Here is a 19,795-nt window from a genome sequence, read left to right as displayed (position 1 = left end):
TCCACGGAGACCAATTATTTAAAAAGATTGTTTCTCGAGATGGCTTTCATTTTTCAAGAAAAAGAAACTATTAACAAAAAGACAGATACCAATAATTTAAGCAACTTATATTCATTATTGTTAACTTTGGATAAACATGAATCTACTAATACAGACAATTCATCATCAACAATATAAGTTTAATTATATATGAGATATACAATACCTCTACTACTTCTTCTAAAATAAGTCTTTTTACCTTTTCTGTTTCAAGTTCAGCGTCTATCAGGTATACTATTACCTTTACATTGTTATCATTAAGATCTAACGTTCTATCGTTTTAAGTTGGCAGTAACGAATTCACAACCAATTCTTTGTTTCTGATAAGAATGTTTTTAATATAAATTTTATTTTATGACATGTTCTGTAATTATTTTAACATAATTTTATTTAAGTGTTCATGTATATGTGTTTTAAAGTGTTTTAAATATGTATTTGTTAAAGAACGTTTTTTAAAAAACAATTTTGGATAGTTTTCACCATCATTTGTAGGGGTCAAATGAGTTGCTCATTTCATTTGATAAACATCACGACAACCAACCTCAATTAGTGTAAGATGCAAAATAATTCCTTTTCTGTATTTTGTACTAATTTCGTTTATTGTAGCACCCTGATGATGCAAATAAAGATTTGCGAAAGCTTGGTTTACTAAAAAGAGTACTTCTTTGTCCTATCTTCCGCTGCACACCCAAATAATTGAGTTTTGTATTCTATTTGATCAGCGTTGATGACAAGCGTTTATCGCTTTTTCAGTATATATATATATATATATTTCAACGATGTTGAGCTTGGATCCACCATCTACATATATAACGAAAAATAATGCGACACAAATTTAATTATGAAATTTTGACCAAAAACACTACAATAGCTTCTCCGCATGATGAACAGCTGTATTCAAACTATGCAGATACACAAAATGTGGAGACAATCTATAGTTGTTGCCTTGCTTAAACCTGGCAAAAACTCCAACAACCACAAAAGCTATCTTCCAATATCTTTATTTTGTCAGCTTTTCAAAATCCTTCTGCAAATGTTCCTTGATATTATTTAACCGATAATAAATAAAATCCAAATTAAAATGTAGAGATCCTTATATCATGTACGTCACAAATACCAAATCTTACCCAATACAGCGAACACAGGTGCGAAAGATAACAGGTATCAATCTAAATGCCACTTACGACACCTTAAATTAAAGGATATTTCTTCAAAAACATGATGCGAAAACTATTAGAAGAGTTTACAGAGTGGGGTTTGGAAGTGAATATGGAAAAAACTGAGTATATGAGTATCGGAGGAGATCAACATAACCTTCTCGTAGAGGAAAATCAAGAGATCAAACTATGTGATAACTACAAATACCTAGGAGTAAAAATCACTCAAGACGGAAAATTAGATGCAGCCATTAAGGAACGAAATACACAGGAAAGGAAAGGCATAGCCTTACTAAACAGCGTACTGTGGGATAAAAACATCTCTAAAGACAACAAAAGAAGAATATACAACACCATAATAAAAAGTATCACAACATATGGATGCGAAGTGTGGCCCCTAAAAGACAGATCAGAGAAAATGCTTAGAGCAACAGAAATGGACTTCTGGCGCCGCTCGGCGGGAATCTCCAGACGCGACAGAATAACAAACGAGAGAGTCCGAGAAATCATGGGGGTTACACATAATATTGTTGATGACATCAAAACGACACAACTCAGATGGTACGGACACGTAAGGAGAATGCCGGAGAATAGAATACCAAGACAAATTCTTGAATGGCAACCAAGAGGTAGGCGAAGACCAGGAAGGCCTAGAAGAAGTTGGAGAGAAGGAGTTAATAAAGAAATCAGAGAAAGAGAACTGGAAGACGATCTATGGAACGATAGAATGAGATGGAGATTGGAAATCGGAAGACGTCGAAGAACGTTGTAAACCGAAATTATATATACATATATTCTTCAAAAACTATATCTCCATATATAATAAACTTACTTGTATTATCCGCGTCTACCTACACAACAGAAGATTTTTTATATAATTCAATGGTGAGAATAGAAGATGGAGAACGCAGAAGAACGGTCTCGCTTGGGGTAGCGTAACAGCATTTACAAAAATTCATACCAGTAGATACTAGGACTTTTATTATGTAGACTATACATCTATTGACGATATTGGGGTAGCGTAATGGTACCCACGCTGTATAATATTTACAAAAATTCATACCAGTAGATACTTCGGCTTTTAATATGTAGACGATACATGTATTGATGCACAACCAAAAACTTGTGTTGCTGAAGTAAAGAAAAATCTAAATGATACCTTAAACACAATAAAAATATACTATAAATTAATTTTTAGCCAAACCCTAAAAAAACTCAGGTGTTCTAATTTTGTCAGAATAATGTCATTTATGTATTTGGAATAATTAAGTGTTTTTGGATGTACAGTAATTTTTTAAAATTTTTAAACATAAAAATAGGTTTTGTATTAAAAAAAGATGAGAGGCTGTGATAAATTTTATCAACATTATAATACATCTTCGTTGATACAACCTCATTAAGTTTGTAAGTAGTGAATTTTTAATTAATTATACCAACGCCAACAATTTATTCATCACATTTGTAGCTCCCTGATGAAGGACATAACCAATGTCCGAAAGCTTGGAATAAAGATTTAAAAGAGTACACGTTTCATTTTTATTGCTGGAAACCCAATATTTAACGTTTACTTATATATATATATATATATATATATATATATATATATATATATATATATATAAATATATATATATATATATATATATATAAATATATATATATATATATATATATATATATATATATATATATATATATATATATATAATGACATGTCTCGCAAACAGGAAAACAAAACAAAAAAAAATAGATCAAAAGATGGAAAAGTTAAGTATTTTTAAAGTGTGTAAAAAATTTTAATTCATAGCTGTGTGCTTTCGGCTTTCAAGACCATCTTCAGAGCTATGGTCAAATATTAAAGTATCATTTAAAATTTTTTATAATTTATTTATGTACTGTAGATCTACAGTACATAATACAATATGTATACCTACAATGCATGTGAAAGGTACGGACTGCAAATGAATCTCAAGAAAACGAAATCAATGATATTCTCAAAAAAAACCACAAAATGTAGATAACCTGATCATCAATAATACAACGATCGAAAGAGTAACAACATATAAATATTTAGGAACGTGGCTAACCGGAGATGGAGATCAAACAAAAGAAATCAGATCAAGAATAGAAATGGCAAGAAACGCGTTCATAAAATTGAAGAACTTACTTTGCAACCGTAACCTTAATCTAGAGATGCGCACAAGAATGCTACGTTGTTACGTTTTTTCTACTTTACTACACGGCATGGAAGCGTGGACAATAAAACAGTCTGAAATCAAAAAATTAAACTCCTTTGAGATGTGGTGCTACAGGCGAATCCACAGAATATCCTGGACTGAAAAAGTAACTAATATAGAGGTGTTACAAAGAATGAAGAAAGAATGTGAAGTCATAAAAACTGTTAAAATTAGAAAGATTCAATATCTGGGTCATATAATGAGGCACGAGAAGTACGTATTACTTAGATTAATTATGCAAGGGAAAATACAAGGGAAGAGAAACCCAGGACGACGCAAAATATCCTGGCTAAGAAATTTGAGAGAGTGGTTCGGTTGCAGCTCATTAGATTTATTCAGAAGCGCGGCCAATAAAATTAAGATAGCGATGATGATTTCCAACCTCCGATAGGAGAAGGAACCTGAAGAAGAATAATTTATTTAAATATACTTTGTTTTAGTCTTTTTATTTATTTATTTATTTAAGCCTCAATATCATAGGGACATTGGCGTTGTACAATTTAAAGTTTTACAATATATTTAGTACATTTATGGAATATAAGTTTAATGTCAATTTTTTCATATCAGTTCCGTCACTTAATATTGCCTGTAAGGTATCTTGTAATTTATATTGAAGTCTCTCCATGCAGTATAAAGGACACTCCAGTAAAATATGGCGAACATTAAGCACAATATCACATACGTAGCACTGTGGTTTTAATTCACTCTCCAGCAGATGTTTATGGGTGATGGCGGTGTGGCCTATTCTCAGACGAGATAGGATGGTTTGATATATACGCTTATTTGGGGTTGATTTTCAAGGTAATATAGAATATTTTAATTCTCTTAGTTTGGATGTTGACTGATTCCATTTGGTCTGCCAATCATTGATTATTAAGTTCTTGATTATAGGTTTTATATCTAGATGTGGAATGTTTCTGATTTCTACAGCTTCCGGACTCGAGATTGCTAGTTTTGCCAAGAAATCTACTTCTTCATTACCAGCAATTCCGATATGGAAAGGAATCCATACAAAGTTGACATTTATATCCATAGTTTGCAGTTGGCTTAATGCTGATTTAATAAGTAGTAGACTTGGATGGCTAGGATATAAATTATTTAGGGCAATTACATAACTTAGAGAATTCGTAATAATGACAGATTTTTGATACTATTTTCTACCACAAAATATATTGCATTGAGAATAGCGGTTAACTCGGCTGTGTAAATGGATGTTAATTCAGGCAGTTTTATTAATATTTTTGTTTTATTAGACATAAATGCTGCTCCCACTCCATCTCTAGTTTTAGAGGCATCGGTATATATAAGATTATGGTTACTGTATGTCTTGAGTTCTTGGAGGACATATTGATATAATGCTTTGGGATGGTTATCTGCTTTTTTATATATGGAGAGTTTGGTATTGATAGATGGGATGGGAACAGTCCAAGGGAGAACAGTGTTAATATCTGGTATACAATAGGTATCTGGAAATTTGAATTCAAGTTTATTGAGGTATCAACTCTTTCATAAAATGGAAGGTCAAGCCTAGCAATTGTTTTAAAGATATTTATTTTATAAAGGTCTGAATTTACATAGTGGTTAACAGGATTCATAGAATTTGCCTGTATTGATGCCGCATATGTTAGTGAAGGTTGTTTTCTTCGGAATTCCAGGGGACTTCTCCAGCTTCACAGTGTGAACTTTCAGTAGGACTGATATAAAAGGCACCTAGTATGGTTCGCAAAGCACTATTTTGTATTCGATCGAGTTGTTTTATGATATATGGTTTTGCTGAATCATAAATAATACAAGCGTAATCGAGTTTGGACCTGATCAATGACTTGTACATAAGGGTCAGTGTTTTACTATCTGCTCCCCACGTGTTGTGTGCAACAGTTTTTATAATGTTACGTGCAGATTGACACGTACTTTTTAGATGTTTTAGTTTTCTTTAATCATATATTACAAATATTTTAAAATTAGTCTCCTTTTAACTGATTTTGATAAAAAGTCGTCTTTTTTGGTTTACGAATATTTAACATTCCGTATATGAATTTCGCACAACAGTAAGGGTTTTCAGACGAGGATTTTCGATGGCTGCTGTATCGGATTCACGGGCATGCTCGTCAGTATGAAAATAGTAGCAGTGCAGTGCGGTTATCTTTTGGATTATGGATGTAGAAGAGTGTGTTATGCTGTGGTACATATTAAATAAAAAGAAAAAGAAACTGAAAAGACGACGTAATTTGTGGGTTCATCCTATTGTAGAATTAAGAGAAACCAAGGGAACGTATAATTTGCTGTATCAAGATTTATTGCAAGATCCATCGAAGTTTTTTAACTATTTTCGAATGTCTGTGAAGTCGTTTGAAGAACTTCATGAAATTTTGGAAATTCAATTGAGTAAAAAAGACACAACTATGCGTAAAAGTATTTTATCAAAAGAACGGCTTTCTATGACTTTAAGTTAAAGTTAAAGTCTATGTCTTAAATTTAAAATAAATCTGTGTACTTATCTCCAATTTGTAAATTGTTTACCTCGCCCTAAATAAAAAATGTATTCCGTATTCCTTTCACAATAATGTAGTTTTATATTCGTTAAATAATCAAAATTCCAATTAGCAAACTAAACTGTATACGTATGAAACAAAATACCTATATATTTAAAATAAAAACATGTTTATTTCTTACCATATTCATTTTGCTGTACTGCAGTCATGGCGTCAAAATTTTCGCTTAGAATTTTCGACCCAGCACTCTGCTTTTTATTTCTATTGCAGTAATCTGGCGATGCTGTATCCCATAGACAGGAATTTGATTGTACCAAACAAATAAATTTGTCATTATCAAATACAGCACGCTCCATTATTTAACTATATTCAGAAAACACCTTTCTTTCGTTGCTCATTCACAATTATTATTCGACAGAAAATCGCGCGTCTATGGAATGTGGTGCAAAAGTATTCATGTCTGAAAGTGTTCCTTTTTTTAAGTAATGGTTCTTCTGTATCTGGCATACGCATTCAGTCGTCGGCGACAGGAATGTTCGAGATACTGAGTTCGGTATCTCGCATACTGTATCCCACGCGCGTCCTGTGTGAAAAGCTCCATTTGAGTCTATGTAATATCTGCGTCTCGGATACGCGTATCTCGGATACAGTATCCTCGTCTAAAAGGGGGCTAACATTCCATATACGTGTTTGGCATCTCACCGCCTAATGGTTGAAACATGGCCACGTGCCGCAAAGGACCAATAGAAAAGTCCTAGGTGCCAAATACATATACGGAATGTTTAGATACCAACCGTAAATACGTATTTCTGACCATTTGGTGGTCATCAGTACGGTGCAGTCAAGTTAGAAAAGGAGCATGTAACTTGGTAAAGGAATACTACAGGAGCAATGCGACAAATTTGTGACAATATCGTTGGAAAACCCCTAACGTTAGTATATTACGTAAGTTGTGTTCTCACAAAACTGTAGTCGCCTGTATGGATCATCTTCATTTCATTCCTATAATATATGAATTTTTTAGGGATAAAATTTGTAATTTTTCAGTACTCTGCGGACAGTAGTACTTATGCCAAAAACAGATTCTTGAGCTATTTTCTTAGTAGGTACTTAAAGTAGGTTTTAAATTATCATGACCAAAAACTGCTATTTCTGCTGTTTCAGTGCTAATATGTATTTCACATTCCTGTTTTTTATCAGCTACTGATCGCGTTTTATAAAAATGTTTATCCAGTTTTAATACGTATGAGTCATTATAGTAAATTGCATACTTTGATGAAGAAGATTAATTAATTTTAATGGTCTGCTTGCACATTTTTTATTTTCAAAAAATAATTAATTTTAAAGCGTTCTGTGATAAAACAGACCATCTCGAACGAATTTAAAATACTTATTTAATATCGCTGTCAAACGTTACGAACAACACAGTTGAAATAATTAAACTTTTTGCCAATTCGATGTAGCTTTTGAGGCGATGAAAAAAATTTGTCATTACTATTAGCAAAACATAGGCGCTACGTTTAGTTTTTAAAAGGTGCAACACTTTTAATTTAATAAGTTAATATTTTTTCATAAGAATATAGTTAATATAAAAAGAAAAAGAGAAATAAATATTTATCGATGTGCCACATATGGTCTACTCCCTATTTAAAATTAAGGGTTTGTAACACTGGAAGAGAGTGGGTTGACAAATGACAGATGTTTATATCGTCAAAAGATGATCCTTTGTAATAAAAATCAACATGTTCAGCATTTTCACAAAAACCAATGAATATTGCCAAATATCAGGGTGGACCCATTTGAATAGCCAATCCTGTTTATGTAACAATAAAACACTGAAAACTTTGTTTTCAAAACTTCCACAAAATTTATTTTAAATTCTTATCACTACAGATGTTTCGGATGATTGCCTTTCTCAAGTTTTCAGTGTTTTATTGTTACATAAAATGAATTTCCATCAAGTAACGGTCGAATCCATCAATTAATCCTGTTTATATTTTATGATTAAATTGTTTATTATAATCATCGTAAGTATCTTTGTAATTTAACTCTAACATTACTTTTGCTTTCTGCTTTTCAGGACTGGCCACATTCGTTGGAGTTTTGTATTCTATAGAGTACTGGAAGTGTTTGGAATTATTGTATCTCTTGCCTTTTTGGCAGAAAATATTGCAAATATGATTTTTATGGACACTTGTAAACAACCAATCACGGTTCCACAATTTTTGGTACTAATTCTGCAGGGCAGTTTAATTTCCACGGTAATTTTATTATTACTATGGTGGTTAGTATTTCATTCTGTTCAAAACGCTGTTGGAGAAATGCTCAGATTTGGAGATAGATTGTTTCATTCAGATTGGTGGAATTGCACTGAAATGCCAGATTTTTATAAAAAATGGAATATGGTAAGTTGCACTTTGTTATTTTCAGGACGAATTGACTTTTAAGTAAGACATTTATTATTTCTAATATTCTCATACTCTGAGATGTGATTGTTTAAAAAGAAACCGTCAAATCGTATGAATTCAACATTTTTTGAGTTCTAGAATTAACTGTTTTATAATTCACCTTCCACACACATAATGGTCACTTTTTGACAAAAAGTATGTGATTTTATAGCACCAAAATCTAACATTAGGTAGATGGGGGAAAAGCCCCAAACTTTTTACTATTTTCAATGCAGTGAGCAGTAGGATAAATATTTTTTAATCTTTAATCTTTAATTCTTTTAATCTTTTAAATTTAAAATTAATCTGAAAATATCTCGGTGATTTCTTATCCAATATGGTGTCTGAACATATGCTGTATCTCACTATTAGTTATCCACAAAATTATATTTTTATTCAAAAAAGCATTTGCGGGGATTTGCCCCTTAAAATGGGCGAGTCCCCGCTATACGGGCTTTTACCCTTATCGTGGTAAAAGTTCATAAATGCATAGAATATTTCAATGAAAATACCTTTATTAACCTATAATAAGATCTTTCTTTTACAAAAATAAAAAAATATTTCGTCAAAAGTACGTACCTATTTTAGTACATAGTAATGTAACAAAAAGTATTTTGGGCCAATGTAAGAAATTACGATGAAGCGCCAATGTAACAAAAAACAAATGAATTAAGAAAGGTTGTCTTCGTGCACCACTCAGGGTCAACTATAAAAGTACGTTGATACACTAAAGAAACTACTAATCCTCACAAAGGAACAGATTAAATTCGTGTGATAAACATAGGAAAATGTAAAATATGAATTTGAGATATAACAAAATTGAAATGTATAAAAAATGTAACCAAATTGGAATATAAACTATAACTAAATTGAAGGCTGGCTAGCAGACTGTGCTGGAGATTGACTACTTGAGACTAAAAAGAGGATTCGGCCAATTTGCCTACAGCTACATGCCCTACAGAGACCGTAGAATAAGAAAACAGATGACAAGGTAATTAAAAAAATTATGATAGATGTAAATGTAAGTGATAGAATATGAAAGTTGCTCTAAGATGTGAGTGGGCGCCAGCAAACTATTAACAAATACCTTCCAAGGTATTTTGTAATGCTCTATACCCTTTTTGCTGAAATGGAAAAAACAGGTATTAATTGAAATATTTAGTCTTAACAACAAATTTAATACCTAACCAAATATACACAGTCTATCTTAATTCTTTATGCTACCCACTACCACTTATGTACAGTTAACCTAGTTATATACAGATCACGACATTGTTTTATTGACCATACAACACAACGGCAATCGCTGTGACATGTTACACATTTCCACCTCTATATTCATTTCACAGTAGGTACGAATTGTCGTAATTGTCACATTGACATTAAAAATTTCAAACGAAGTTCTGAAAGAATAAACAAATTGTTAATAACATGCCTATTACGTTGTATTCCGTCCAAGAAAAAGTGCAACTTGTAATATGGTACTTTCAGAGTCATTCGATACGCGAAGTAATTAATTTATTTATTGTTGCCTTTGAAAATAGATCCCCGCCAAGTGTTACAACAGTTAAAAATACCTTTAAACATTTCAAACTTCGGGATGTGTAAAAAGTTGTAAAAAGTGTCATGAACCACGTGTTAGACCTGTCGATGAGGAGCGTCAAAACAGGGATATTGATATTTGTGCTTTTGTGGAAGCTAGTGAACCCTGCAATAGTGTACAAATTGCTAGAGAAGTTAACGTGAATGCTCGAACTGTCCAGCCAGTTCTCAAAAGGAATGGGTATCACCGTTTTAAGATACAACCAACACAAGAACCGTTTCCGGAAGATAACTTTAGGCGGATGGAGTTTTGTGAAATTATGTTAAATAAACAGAATGAAAATGTACACTTTTTAAAAATTATTTTATTTTCTGACAAATCTTCATTTTTATTACATAAAAAACACAAACCATCCGTTGCAAGGTATTATTCTCGGAAAAATAAGCACCTCAGTGTTGCAGTGTGAACGCAGCATCCGCAAAAGTTAAATGTTTGAACTGGGACGTTAGGCGACCATATTGTCGGTCCATTTTTTATCGATGAAAACCTAAACGGGCCCAAATATTTACAACTTTTACAGAATGAGATCATTACGGCAGTTCGACGTCTTCCCGATAATTTTCAGGAGGTTTATTTCCAACAGGATGGGTGTTCGGCTCACATCTCTAGAGCAACTATGATCTAACGTTTGCTGATCGACTATTAAGTACTTCTTTCTTTTTTAGGTGCCATCTTCTTAGCGAAGGTTGGCGATGACCTCTGCAAAGTCTTCCATATTTTGGGCTTTCCTTATTAAACTTTGAAAGTCTAATCCTGTCCAATATTTGATGTTGCGCAGCCAGGTCATTAATCGTCTACCCGGGCCACGTCTGCCTTCTATTTTCCCTTCTATAATAAGCTGAAGGAAGTTATACCTGTCGTACCTAAATATGTGTCCAAGATAAGACGTTTTGCGCTTCTTGACAATTTCTGTGAGTTCACGTTCTCTATTCATACGCCTTAAAACTTCTTCATTTCTAACGCGGTCGGTCCATGGAATTTTCAGCATACGACGAAATACCCACATCTCAAAGCTCTCTAAACGTCGTAACGGGCTGACTGTTAACGTCCAAGCTTCCACACCGTGTAATAGTACACTATATACATAACACTTTATCATGCAGTATCGTAGGGACAAATCAAGATTACGGGTAGTGAGTAACTGTCGCATATTTAAGAAGGTGTTTCTTGTTTGTTCGATTCTACATTTAACCTCTTGTTCTTGGTCTAAGGTTTCGTGTATCCAACAGCCTAGATACTTAAACTTTTTCACTTGTTCAACTAGATTGTTGTTGACTAGTATGTTTATAACTGGTGTGTGTTTTTTTGAAATTACCATTGTTTTGGTTTTTTTACATTCACCTTAAGGCTCCTTCTCGCACTATTTGGTTACCATAATTTGTAGTTCTTCACTGACAGCAATCAGTACTGTATCATCGGCATACCTGATATTGTTCACGATTTTTCCATTGACTTTTATTCCTTCTTGTGCTTCATCTAGAGCATGTGCAAAGATGTCCTCTGAGTACAAGTTGAAGAATAATGGTGATAGTATACAACCTTGTCTAACTCCTCTTTGGATGCAGTACACGTGCATCAGTTTGGAATAAGTACACGTGGTACAATTAAATGGCCCGCTAGATCCTGTGACTTAGCGCCTAACGATTTCTGTTTTTGGGGTTTTCTTAAAGAAAACATTTATAGGCATCAGTTTGAAAAGGCCACAAACCTAGTGGAATTAAGGGCAAAAATACTTCATTTCTCTGCAAGCATTACACCAGCCCTACTCCCCCCCCCCCCCACTAGTTACTTTTGTGCGCTCTTCTATCAAGCATTTAGGGCACATTCTGGCGCCCAATGGGATCGCTCCTGATCCTTGGAAGATATAATCAATTGCTGACATGCCTATACCATGCAATGTTAAACATGTTTTATCATTTTTATTAAGTTCGTATGCACTTAACACATGTCTCCTCCAGGGGGAGGAAGAAAATGAAAACACGATATAGTATACAAGTCGCTTACTCACACCGACTGAACGTAACTATAGTACGACAGAACGAGAGGCTTTAGCTATAGTATATGCAATTAATAAATTCCGGGGTTACATAAAAAGTTCGCCTATTATTGTCAAAACAGATCATCAACCACTGAAATGGTTAATGTCGCTAAAATCACCTACTGGCCGCCTTGCTAGATGGTCATTGGAAGTGCAAAGTTATGACTTACGAATTGAATATGTTCCTGGACGAACGAATCGTATCGCTGATATGTTATCAAGGCCTATCTGTGGTCCAGACACAAAAGATATTTGTGACCTCTGTACTATCGCAATGAATGTACCAACCATAAGCAATAAGAAACTTAGAGAGGAACAGTTCACTGACTGACAGATTAAAATAATTATTGATTGCCTTGACCCCGATATACTGATCGCGGTTATATCATGAATCAAGGAGTCTTGTATCGATATAATCGAGATCTTGAATGTGAGGACGCCCAGTTAGTAGTGCTTCAAAGTAAAATAGCCGATGTTTTGAAAGAGTGCCATGACATGCCCATCGCAGGACATTATGGTGTTGAATAAACCATTTAAAGAATTGCTCTTCGTTACTACTAGTCTACTATTAGGCGAGATGTCGTAAAGCTTATAAAGAAATGCATCGACTGCCAAAGGTATAAGCCTTTGAATCTGAAACCAGCAGGTCTGATCCAAACACCTGTGTTGGCACAACGCTTTGAATGCATTGAAATTGATTTAGTGGGTCCACTACCTGTAACTGAAAAAGGAAACAGATGCAGTTTTTCAGTGGAAGATACTTCCACGAAATGGATAGAAATATTCCCGTTAAATCAAGCTACTGCGGAGGAGTGCACAAAGGTACTAATAAGCAAAATATGTTTACAATACGGCACCCCTCGTAGAATAATAAGTGACAACGGACCCCAATTCGTTAGTAAAATAATGTAGAAGTTTACATACTGCCTAGGTATTTAGCAATCACTCATTCCTCTTTATCACCCTGTCTCAAATCCGGAGGAACATAAAAATCACGATATAAAGATTCAGATTTCTGTATTAGTTCAAAGGGACCAAACTAAATGGGATGAAGTGCTACCCAGTATTCGTTTTTCCATGAATATGGTACCAAATTTAGCCTTAAGTTATTTCCGGGCTTATTTGAACTTTGCGCGTGAGCTACGTACGCTCACAGATGTGCATAAAGACTTACGAACTATTGTCGCGAGTGAAACGGTTATTCCTGAGATAACGCCGTACTTGCGCAGGCATACCGACATTTTACTATTATAAGTGCGCGTGAGAATAATGAGTTACGCCAAGACGCTTCGAAACTGTATGCAGATTAACGCGTTCGCGAAACCGGTGTGTTTAACAAAGAAGAGAAAGTTCTCGTAAAGACTCACATCCTTAGTAAGAGTGATGCAGGACTGTCTTCCAAATTTGCGCCGCATCGTGATGGCCCATACCTTCTCCTCAACCAACTTTCTCCTACTTCGTACGAGTTAGCAACTGTAACGCACCCGGATATAGCAATTGGAAAGTACCATGTATCTGCTCTCCATCCTTTTTGGAGGATAATTCCAATTCGCCTATAACACCTCTACATAAGTTACGTAGTAGAGGACGACCTTCAACCACTATGCAGAAAGGTATCTCAGATGAATCCCAAAACGACACCCAAAGCCAACGCAGCAATCTGCAAGTTTTGATGTACCTGAAACCACAGATAGTGCCCCAGAAGTACCTCTTTGCCTGCAAAGAGTAATGGTTTTATGTAGAGACCCGGGCTTTCCAAGCGCCCTCCTAAGCATTACCAAGACGCCCATGAATGATGCCCGATGTCTGTCCCAAGCCCTCGCCAATAATCAGTTTTGTTTTGTATCAGTCATATTCAACGTCTGATCTAAAGGGGGAGGATGTAACAAAAATTATACTTGACAACCCTGCCACCCATTTTGCGTAGGATGCTGTCAACAGCTGGCATATCGACATCCGCCATTAATTGTCTCTCCAGCAATCAGCATGTGTGTATCTCCATATTGGACTGCATAATGTAGGTTTTTAATAATGTAGTCTATTGTTTTATTTTAATCGGACTACACCGCATCAAGTAATGTGTTTTATCATTATTTACCTAAACCTGTGCGTTGCAACCTATTTACAGTGAAGTTATTACGAAATGAACCCCAACGAAATTATTACGAAATCCCACTCCCAACCTAACATCACCTTATATGTAAATATACGTATATACAAAAATATCGTATATAAATAACATTGAAAAATCACTGGTTTTAAGAAATGAACAGTTAGCTATTAAAATATTGTAGATTATACCATTCTATATAAGTTAAAAAGTAACAATTGGAAACAAACATTGTATGATAAATTGTGTTTAACTTTACTGTGATGTAAAAGACCTTTTTGTACATGTGTCGATGGCCATAGTAATTAAGACGCTCTAAATTATATATATAATTCAATTTTTAGGTTGTTGGAGACTGGCTGTACACTTACGTCCATAAAGACATAATAGAATCCTTCAATCCAAGAAATAAATTGATACCAAAAGCTGCGACAATTATGTTATCAGCATTAATGCATGAGTATATTATCACAGTATCTATTGGTTTCTTCTGTCCTATCGTTACAGCTGTGATGTTAGTTTCTGTTTACTTTTCTACTATTAAAGTAGCAAATAAAGGTTTTAACAGACTCTTAATTATAACGTTGTATCCTTTGGGACCTGGAACAATCGGTACTTTTGGATTCGTGGAGTATTATTCCAGGCAAAATATTCCTGATATTAATACTCTTTCTGTATTTTGGTCCAATAACTGTGTAACTTTTAAATAACTGTTTTCCTTGAGTACTACAGAAGATGTTATTAAAAATTGGAGTTATACTGTAATAAAAGAAATTTTGTATCGATACACTTGTTTTTAATATTTTATTTGTTAAAATATAAGTTATTAAAATACTTTTTGTGTTTATTGTACTTACGAACTAGATAACACTCCTTAGGTAATATTAGAAAGAACTTTTTCTTTCTGATATTTTAAACTTAAAACTTACTCCAAGCTAACAAATAGTAAAAGGCTAAAAAAAATGCCATAGGTAGTGTCCGATAGGTAGTGTTCAAACTTCATTTTAAATATGCCATGTAAGACAGCAGTATACCGGGAAAAAATCACTGAAACAGGCCAGAACATGGTAAAATCGAAACCAAACTAGCTTAAATGATACTGGCTAAGCAATGAAGAGATTTACATAACCTAGTCTAATTAAATTCAAAGGAACATACGAAACAGATATGCCAAAACATATTAATAAAGGTAAACAAATATTTCTTAAAACTCATATATCCTAAATAAAGATCTATAAAACTGTCATTACATCAATACAGGAAAATAAAGTAGCAATATTAGAGATTATTAGAAGAAAAATTCGCCTTTATTAACCCGTAACCATAGATGCAGAGTCAATTTAACTCCTTGCAAGTACGTAGTGATGAGTTTCGAGGTTCCCCTCTGTATGATACATAGTTAAGTAAAGGGACTAACCCTAAACATATGTGTTAGCGACATTCATACTCTTCATATTAGTAACAAAATGACAGGACAGCCAGGTGACAAGGACATTGGAGTTAGGTTAGCATGTATATAATTTCTGAATGCCCAGCATTGTAACAAATATACTTTTATAATCAAATGTTATATTCTTTCTAACGCCTTCCATCGGGCTTGTATAATATTTGCATGGTGAAACCACTTTTATTTTTGGATAGGTCCTCAACGGTAAGCTTGTAAAACGTAAGTATCATCACAAAATCCATATTTAAGCCATCTGAATCTCTAGTATTAGATGGGAATATATCTGAAAACTGGCGATTTAGCCAAAAGTTTGATCTATTTATGATATCTACGGAACTATCCTTCAAACTAAACAATAAAAAAGCTGGCAGTTTTCTTAAGTCTGATGGGCGACGAGGCATTAGAGCCGTACAAAACCTTCACATTTGGCGAGTATGAAGACAAAATAGTAAATTGTATAAAAAAGAAGTTTAAAAAGTATTGTTCACCAAAGAAAAATGTCATTTTTGCAAAATTTAAGTTTAATAGTATTAGCCAGCAAAAAGGGCAACCATATAACTCATTTGTTACAGAACTACGGAAAGCCATTAAAACAACAGAGTCTAGCCAATAAGACCAGATGATCAGAGAGGCAGAGTTTACGCTAATGAAATCAGTTGAATTGTGCCGTACGATAGAAATAAGTAAAGATCAGTCTAAAATGTTACAAAATGAGTCGTTAATAAATGCAGTTCAACGAAGAAAACCAGGATGTGTTCGTGTCTGTACTAGATGTGGATATAATCATTTGAGAGGCAGTAGATGTCCTCCTTGGGGTAAAACATGTACTAAGTGTCAAGGCATAACCATTTTGCAAAAGTTTGCAGAGAAGACCATAAATTCAGTAAAAGCAATCTAACAGGGACACCCGAAATTCCAAGAAAGGGAATGAAATAGCAGAAGAAAAAAGTGCATCAAGTAACAGAAGCCAGTGTAAGTGATATGCACACTTCACAAAATGAGAGTGAAGGCAGTGAGTATCAGTATTTTGTCAGGTCAGTAAACTCTAAATGTAAACCAAGATTGGAAAAGATATGTGGTAAGTAAATTGCCTTTAAGTATTCTTAAAGAAATAACCCAAACAGCACATATCCGTAAATCTAAAATAGCATTAGTATCATGTGGGGATTCAAAGTTCAATATTAAAACAGTAGAGAGAGTTGAATTAACTTGTATTATTAAAAATTATAAAAAGATTATCTTTTATAGTTTTAAATACAAAAACTCACGTTCCTTCGTTAGGGTTTAAGGAATGTCTAGAATTAAATTTAGTCAAACGGGTAGATTCAATAATAAGTTCTAAATTTAACAGTTTAAACGATCTATTAACAAAATATTCACATGTGTTTGAAGGTCTAGGAAAATTTCCAACAAAACATTATATAACCTTGAGGGAGGATACCAAACCTCGAATAAACACCATAAGACGGGTTCCACACGCGTTATGAAATTTTTTAAAAAATAAATTGTGTGATCTTGAGGAGCAAAGAGTCATAACAAAGGTAGATAAACCAACAGAGTGAGTTCACCAACTTTGTGGAAAAGCCAAATGGCGACTTAAAGCTATTTCTTCAACCAAAAGAAGTTGATGGAGCCATCACGAGGGTACACTTCTAAATTACTTCTGTTTATCAAATTGTAACTCTACTTTGTCGAAGAGGACAGTTCTTCACTGTTTTAGATATAAAGGATGGCTATTGGTAAGTGGAGCTGGATGATGAGAGGGTAGGTGTAATGAGCTTTGGTACCTACACCATTTGGTAGGTACCAATTTATTAGACTGGCTTTTGGTATCTGCTCAGCTCCAGAAGTATTCCAGAAAAATTATTTTGAAATATTTGAAGATCTTAAAGGCGTAGGCCTTTACTTTGTTAAGTTAATTGTCACTGGTGGCTCAGAAGCAGAACATCACAGGAATTTAAAAAGAATTCTTGGCTGTGCTACCAAATACCAATTCAAATCCAATAAGTGCAGTTCAAATAAAGTAGTGTTAAATACATGGGTCAGATATTTTCAAAGGAGGGTGTGAAAACAAGTCATAAATGTATCAAACCAATCTTAGACATGTACACACCAGAGTGCAAACAAGATGTTGCAAGATTTTTAGGAATGGTAAAATATGTATACAAGATTAGATGTATATTGGCAGTGGTCAAGTGACCATCAAGATTCACTGGACCGATTAAAGTATTTGTTGACTAACTCTGCAATCTTTGCAGTATTTGACCCAAAGAAACCAATAGAAATTGAAACAGGTGCATCAAAAGACAGACTGGGGGCATGCTTGTTGCAAGAAGGTAGACCTGTGGCTTTTACATCAAGAAGCCTTGCAAAACTGAGCTCAAATAGAAAAAGAAACCCTGGCTATTTTGTTTGCTGTAAAGAGGTTATACTACTTTGTCTATGGAGCATATATAAAAGTCCACAGTGATTATAAACCACTGGAATCAATTTTTAAAAAAGACTTACAGTTGATTTCCCCAAGAATCTTGAGAATGAGATTAAAATTATTAGATTATAATTTAATTGTGTCATACAAACCAGGAAAAACCATGTACAAATTTAACACACTATCAAGGGCATTTCTGAAAAACAATAAAAGATCTGTTGATACGGAGGTAGAGTTTGCCGTTCATTCAATTGTCAGTGGCTGGCCCAAACAAAAATAGCTAGATGAGAGTAGAATATCGTACATGAGAGTCAGTGCACGGCTCTTTCTCCTAAAGAACCTTCCAGTTTTTTAAATTCTTTTTCACTGTAATAGCTATTTGAAGATTTGTAATGGACTAAAAGTATAAACAATTATATTGTGAATTACAGGGACATTCTTCTGTGCTCAAAATATCATAAAATATGCTAAAATATTGTTTCATCTCTTCGTTCTCTTTTTTTTTTGGCAGGTGCCTTGTGTTACACTTTCCCTTTTATTATTGAGGTTTCTTCATTATTAATCTCATCTTCTGATTCATTGACTTTATGAATGAAATCTGATTCTTCAGAATGGCTGCCAAGAGGATATATATTAACAGAATCTTCACTATCTGTATAGTTTGGATCTTCAGAATTATCGCTGTTTACAAATGAATCATCGCCTAATTCTGAATCTTCTGCAAAGGTTTACTTATAAATACAAATCAGCACCAACTCAGTACTGGTTGAAATTACGCAAATACTTTAAACTGAACATACACACTTTCGTTTTATCACTAAAATATGAATTAATCGAATGATGGGTTGCCTATGATTTAGGAATATGTTCATATATGATTACAATAATTTCAATTTAAAATTGGGATTCATTTACCCAATAGAATTTCTGGTCTTCGTTAGTTTGAACATACACTTTTTTGGTTATAAACTTTCTTATAAAAAAATTCCAACCTAAATCAAATTTCATTCTACAATCGTTTTTCTGTAAGAATTTCGATTAACGGATAAGCAGAATAAGTGTCTGTTTTCAAATTGCCAAAAGCCTCTGCCAGATTCCTCTAAATTCCACCAATCGTTTGCTAGATAGGTATAATTCGTCATGAGAGCGGTGAGTTTTGTTTTACCGGCAAAAATCAGACATATATGTAAGAATTGAAATTATTAACGGTCGCGCTTTTAATTAAACCGGTAATCTTTCGTCAGTTATTGGTGAATTTGTGCCTTAGTAATAAAAATTTCTATATTCGTTCGCTCACCAGGGATGGGAGGGGATAAAGTTTTTTTAGTTTTTTATTGCTGAAAAACCTACCATGGTTTAGATAATATTTAGAAACATAATTTCTTCTATTAAAAGAATCCGAAAGTCTGCAGTGAAACCAAGTATAGTGAAACAAAGAAATTCGTAGTCAGTTTTTACCTATTTTAAACTGCTGCAGCAGATAATTATTAACCTGAATGTTTTCATTCGGTGTTTTTTTTGTGGTGGTATTTTTTGTTGTATACAACGCTAAATGTTGTATGTAGATTGTAAGAACTGAAAATTATACATATCACGTTATAATAATGACCCAGGTAAATTTTAAATTTTTATATATTTTTTTTAAATTACATTCAATTATATTTATTCATTTTTATCATTATTCATCATCATTTTCATAGATGTTTAGCAGATCAACGAGGGAAAGTTATATTGAACTTACTATATATAAGACGTTAGAAGATATTAGTTTCTGAAGTACATTTCTGTGGTAAGATG

At 33.7% G+C, this 19,795-nt stretch overlaps 1 protein-coding gene across 2 annotated transcripts in view; it reads left to right on the top strand.

The window, feature by feature from the left end:
• Positions 1–14,957, top strand: part of LOC140441294 (sterol O-acyltransferase 1-like) — a 48,341-nt gene extending 33,384 nt beyond the window's left edge. For both annotated transcript variants that reach the window (XM_072531922.1, XM_072531921.1), the window contains exons 7-8: positions 8,006–8,330; positions 14,468–14,957. In XM_072531922.1, coding sequence (XP_072388023.1) covers positions 8,006–8,330; positions 14,468–14,833 — 691 coding nt within the window. In that variant the 3' untranslated portion in view covers positions 14,834–14,957. The remainder of the gene's footprint in view (positions 1–8,005; positions 8,331–14,467) is intronic.
• The last annotated feature ends 4,838 nt before the right edge of the window (positions 14,958–19,795 follow it).

Source organism: Diabrotica undecimpunctata, chromosome 5, assembly GCF_040954645.1.
Source record: "Diabrotica undecimpunctata isolate CICGRU chromosome 5, icDiaUnde3, whole genome shotgun sequence".
In the NCBI taxonomy this organism is placed as follows: domain Eukaryota; kingdom Metazoa; phylum Arthropoda; class Insecta; order Coleoptera; family Chrysomelidae; genus Diabrotica; species Diabrotica undecimpunctata.
Note: the sequence above shows the minus strand (reverse complement) of the source record. Positions and strands in the feature narration are given on the sequence as shown.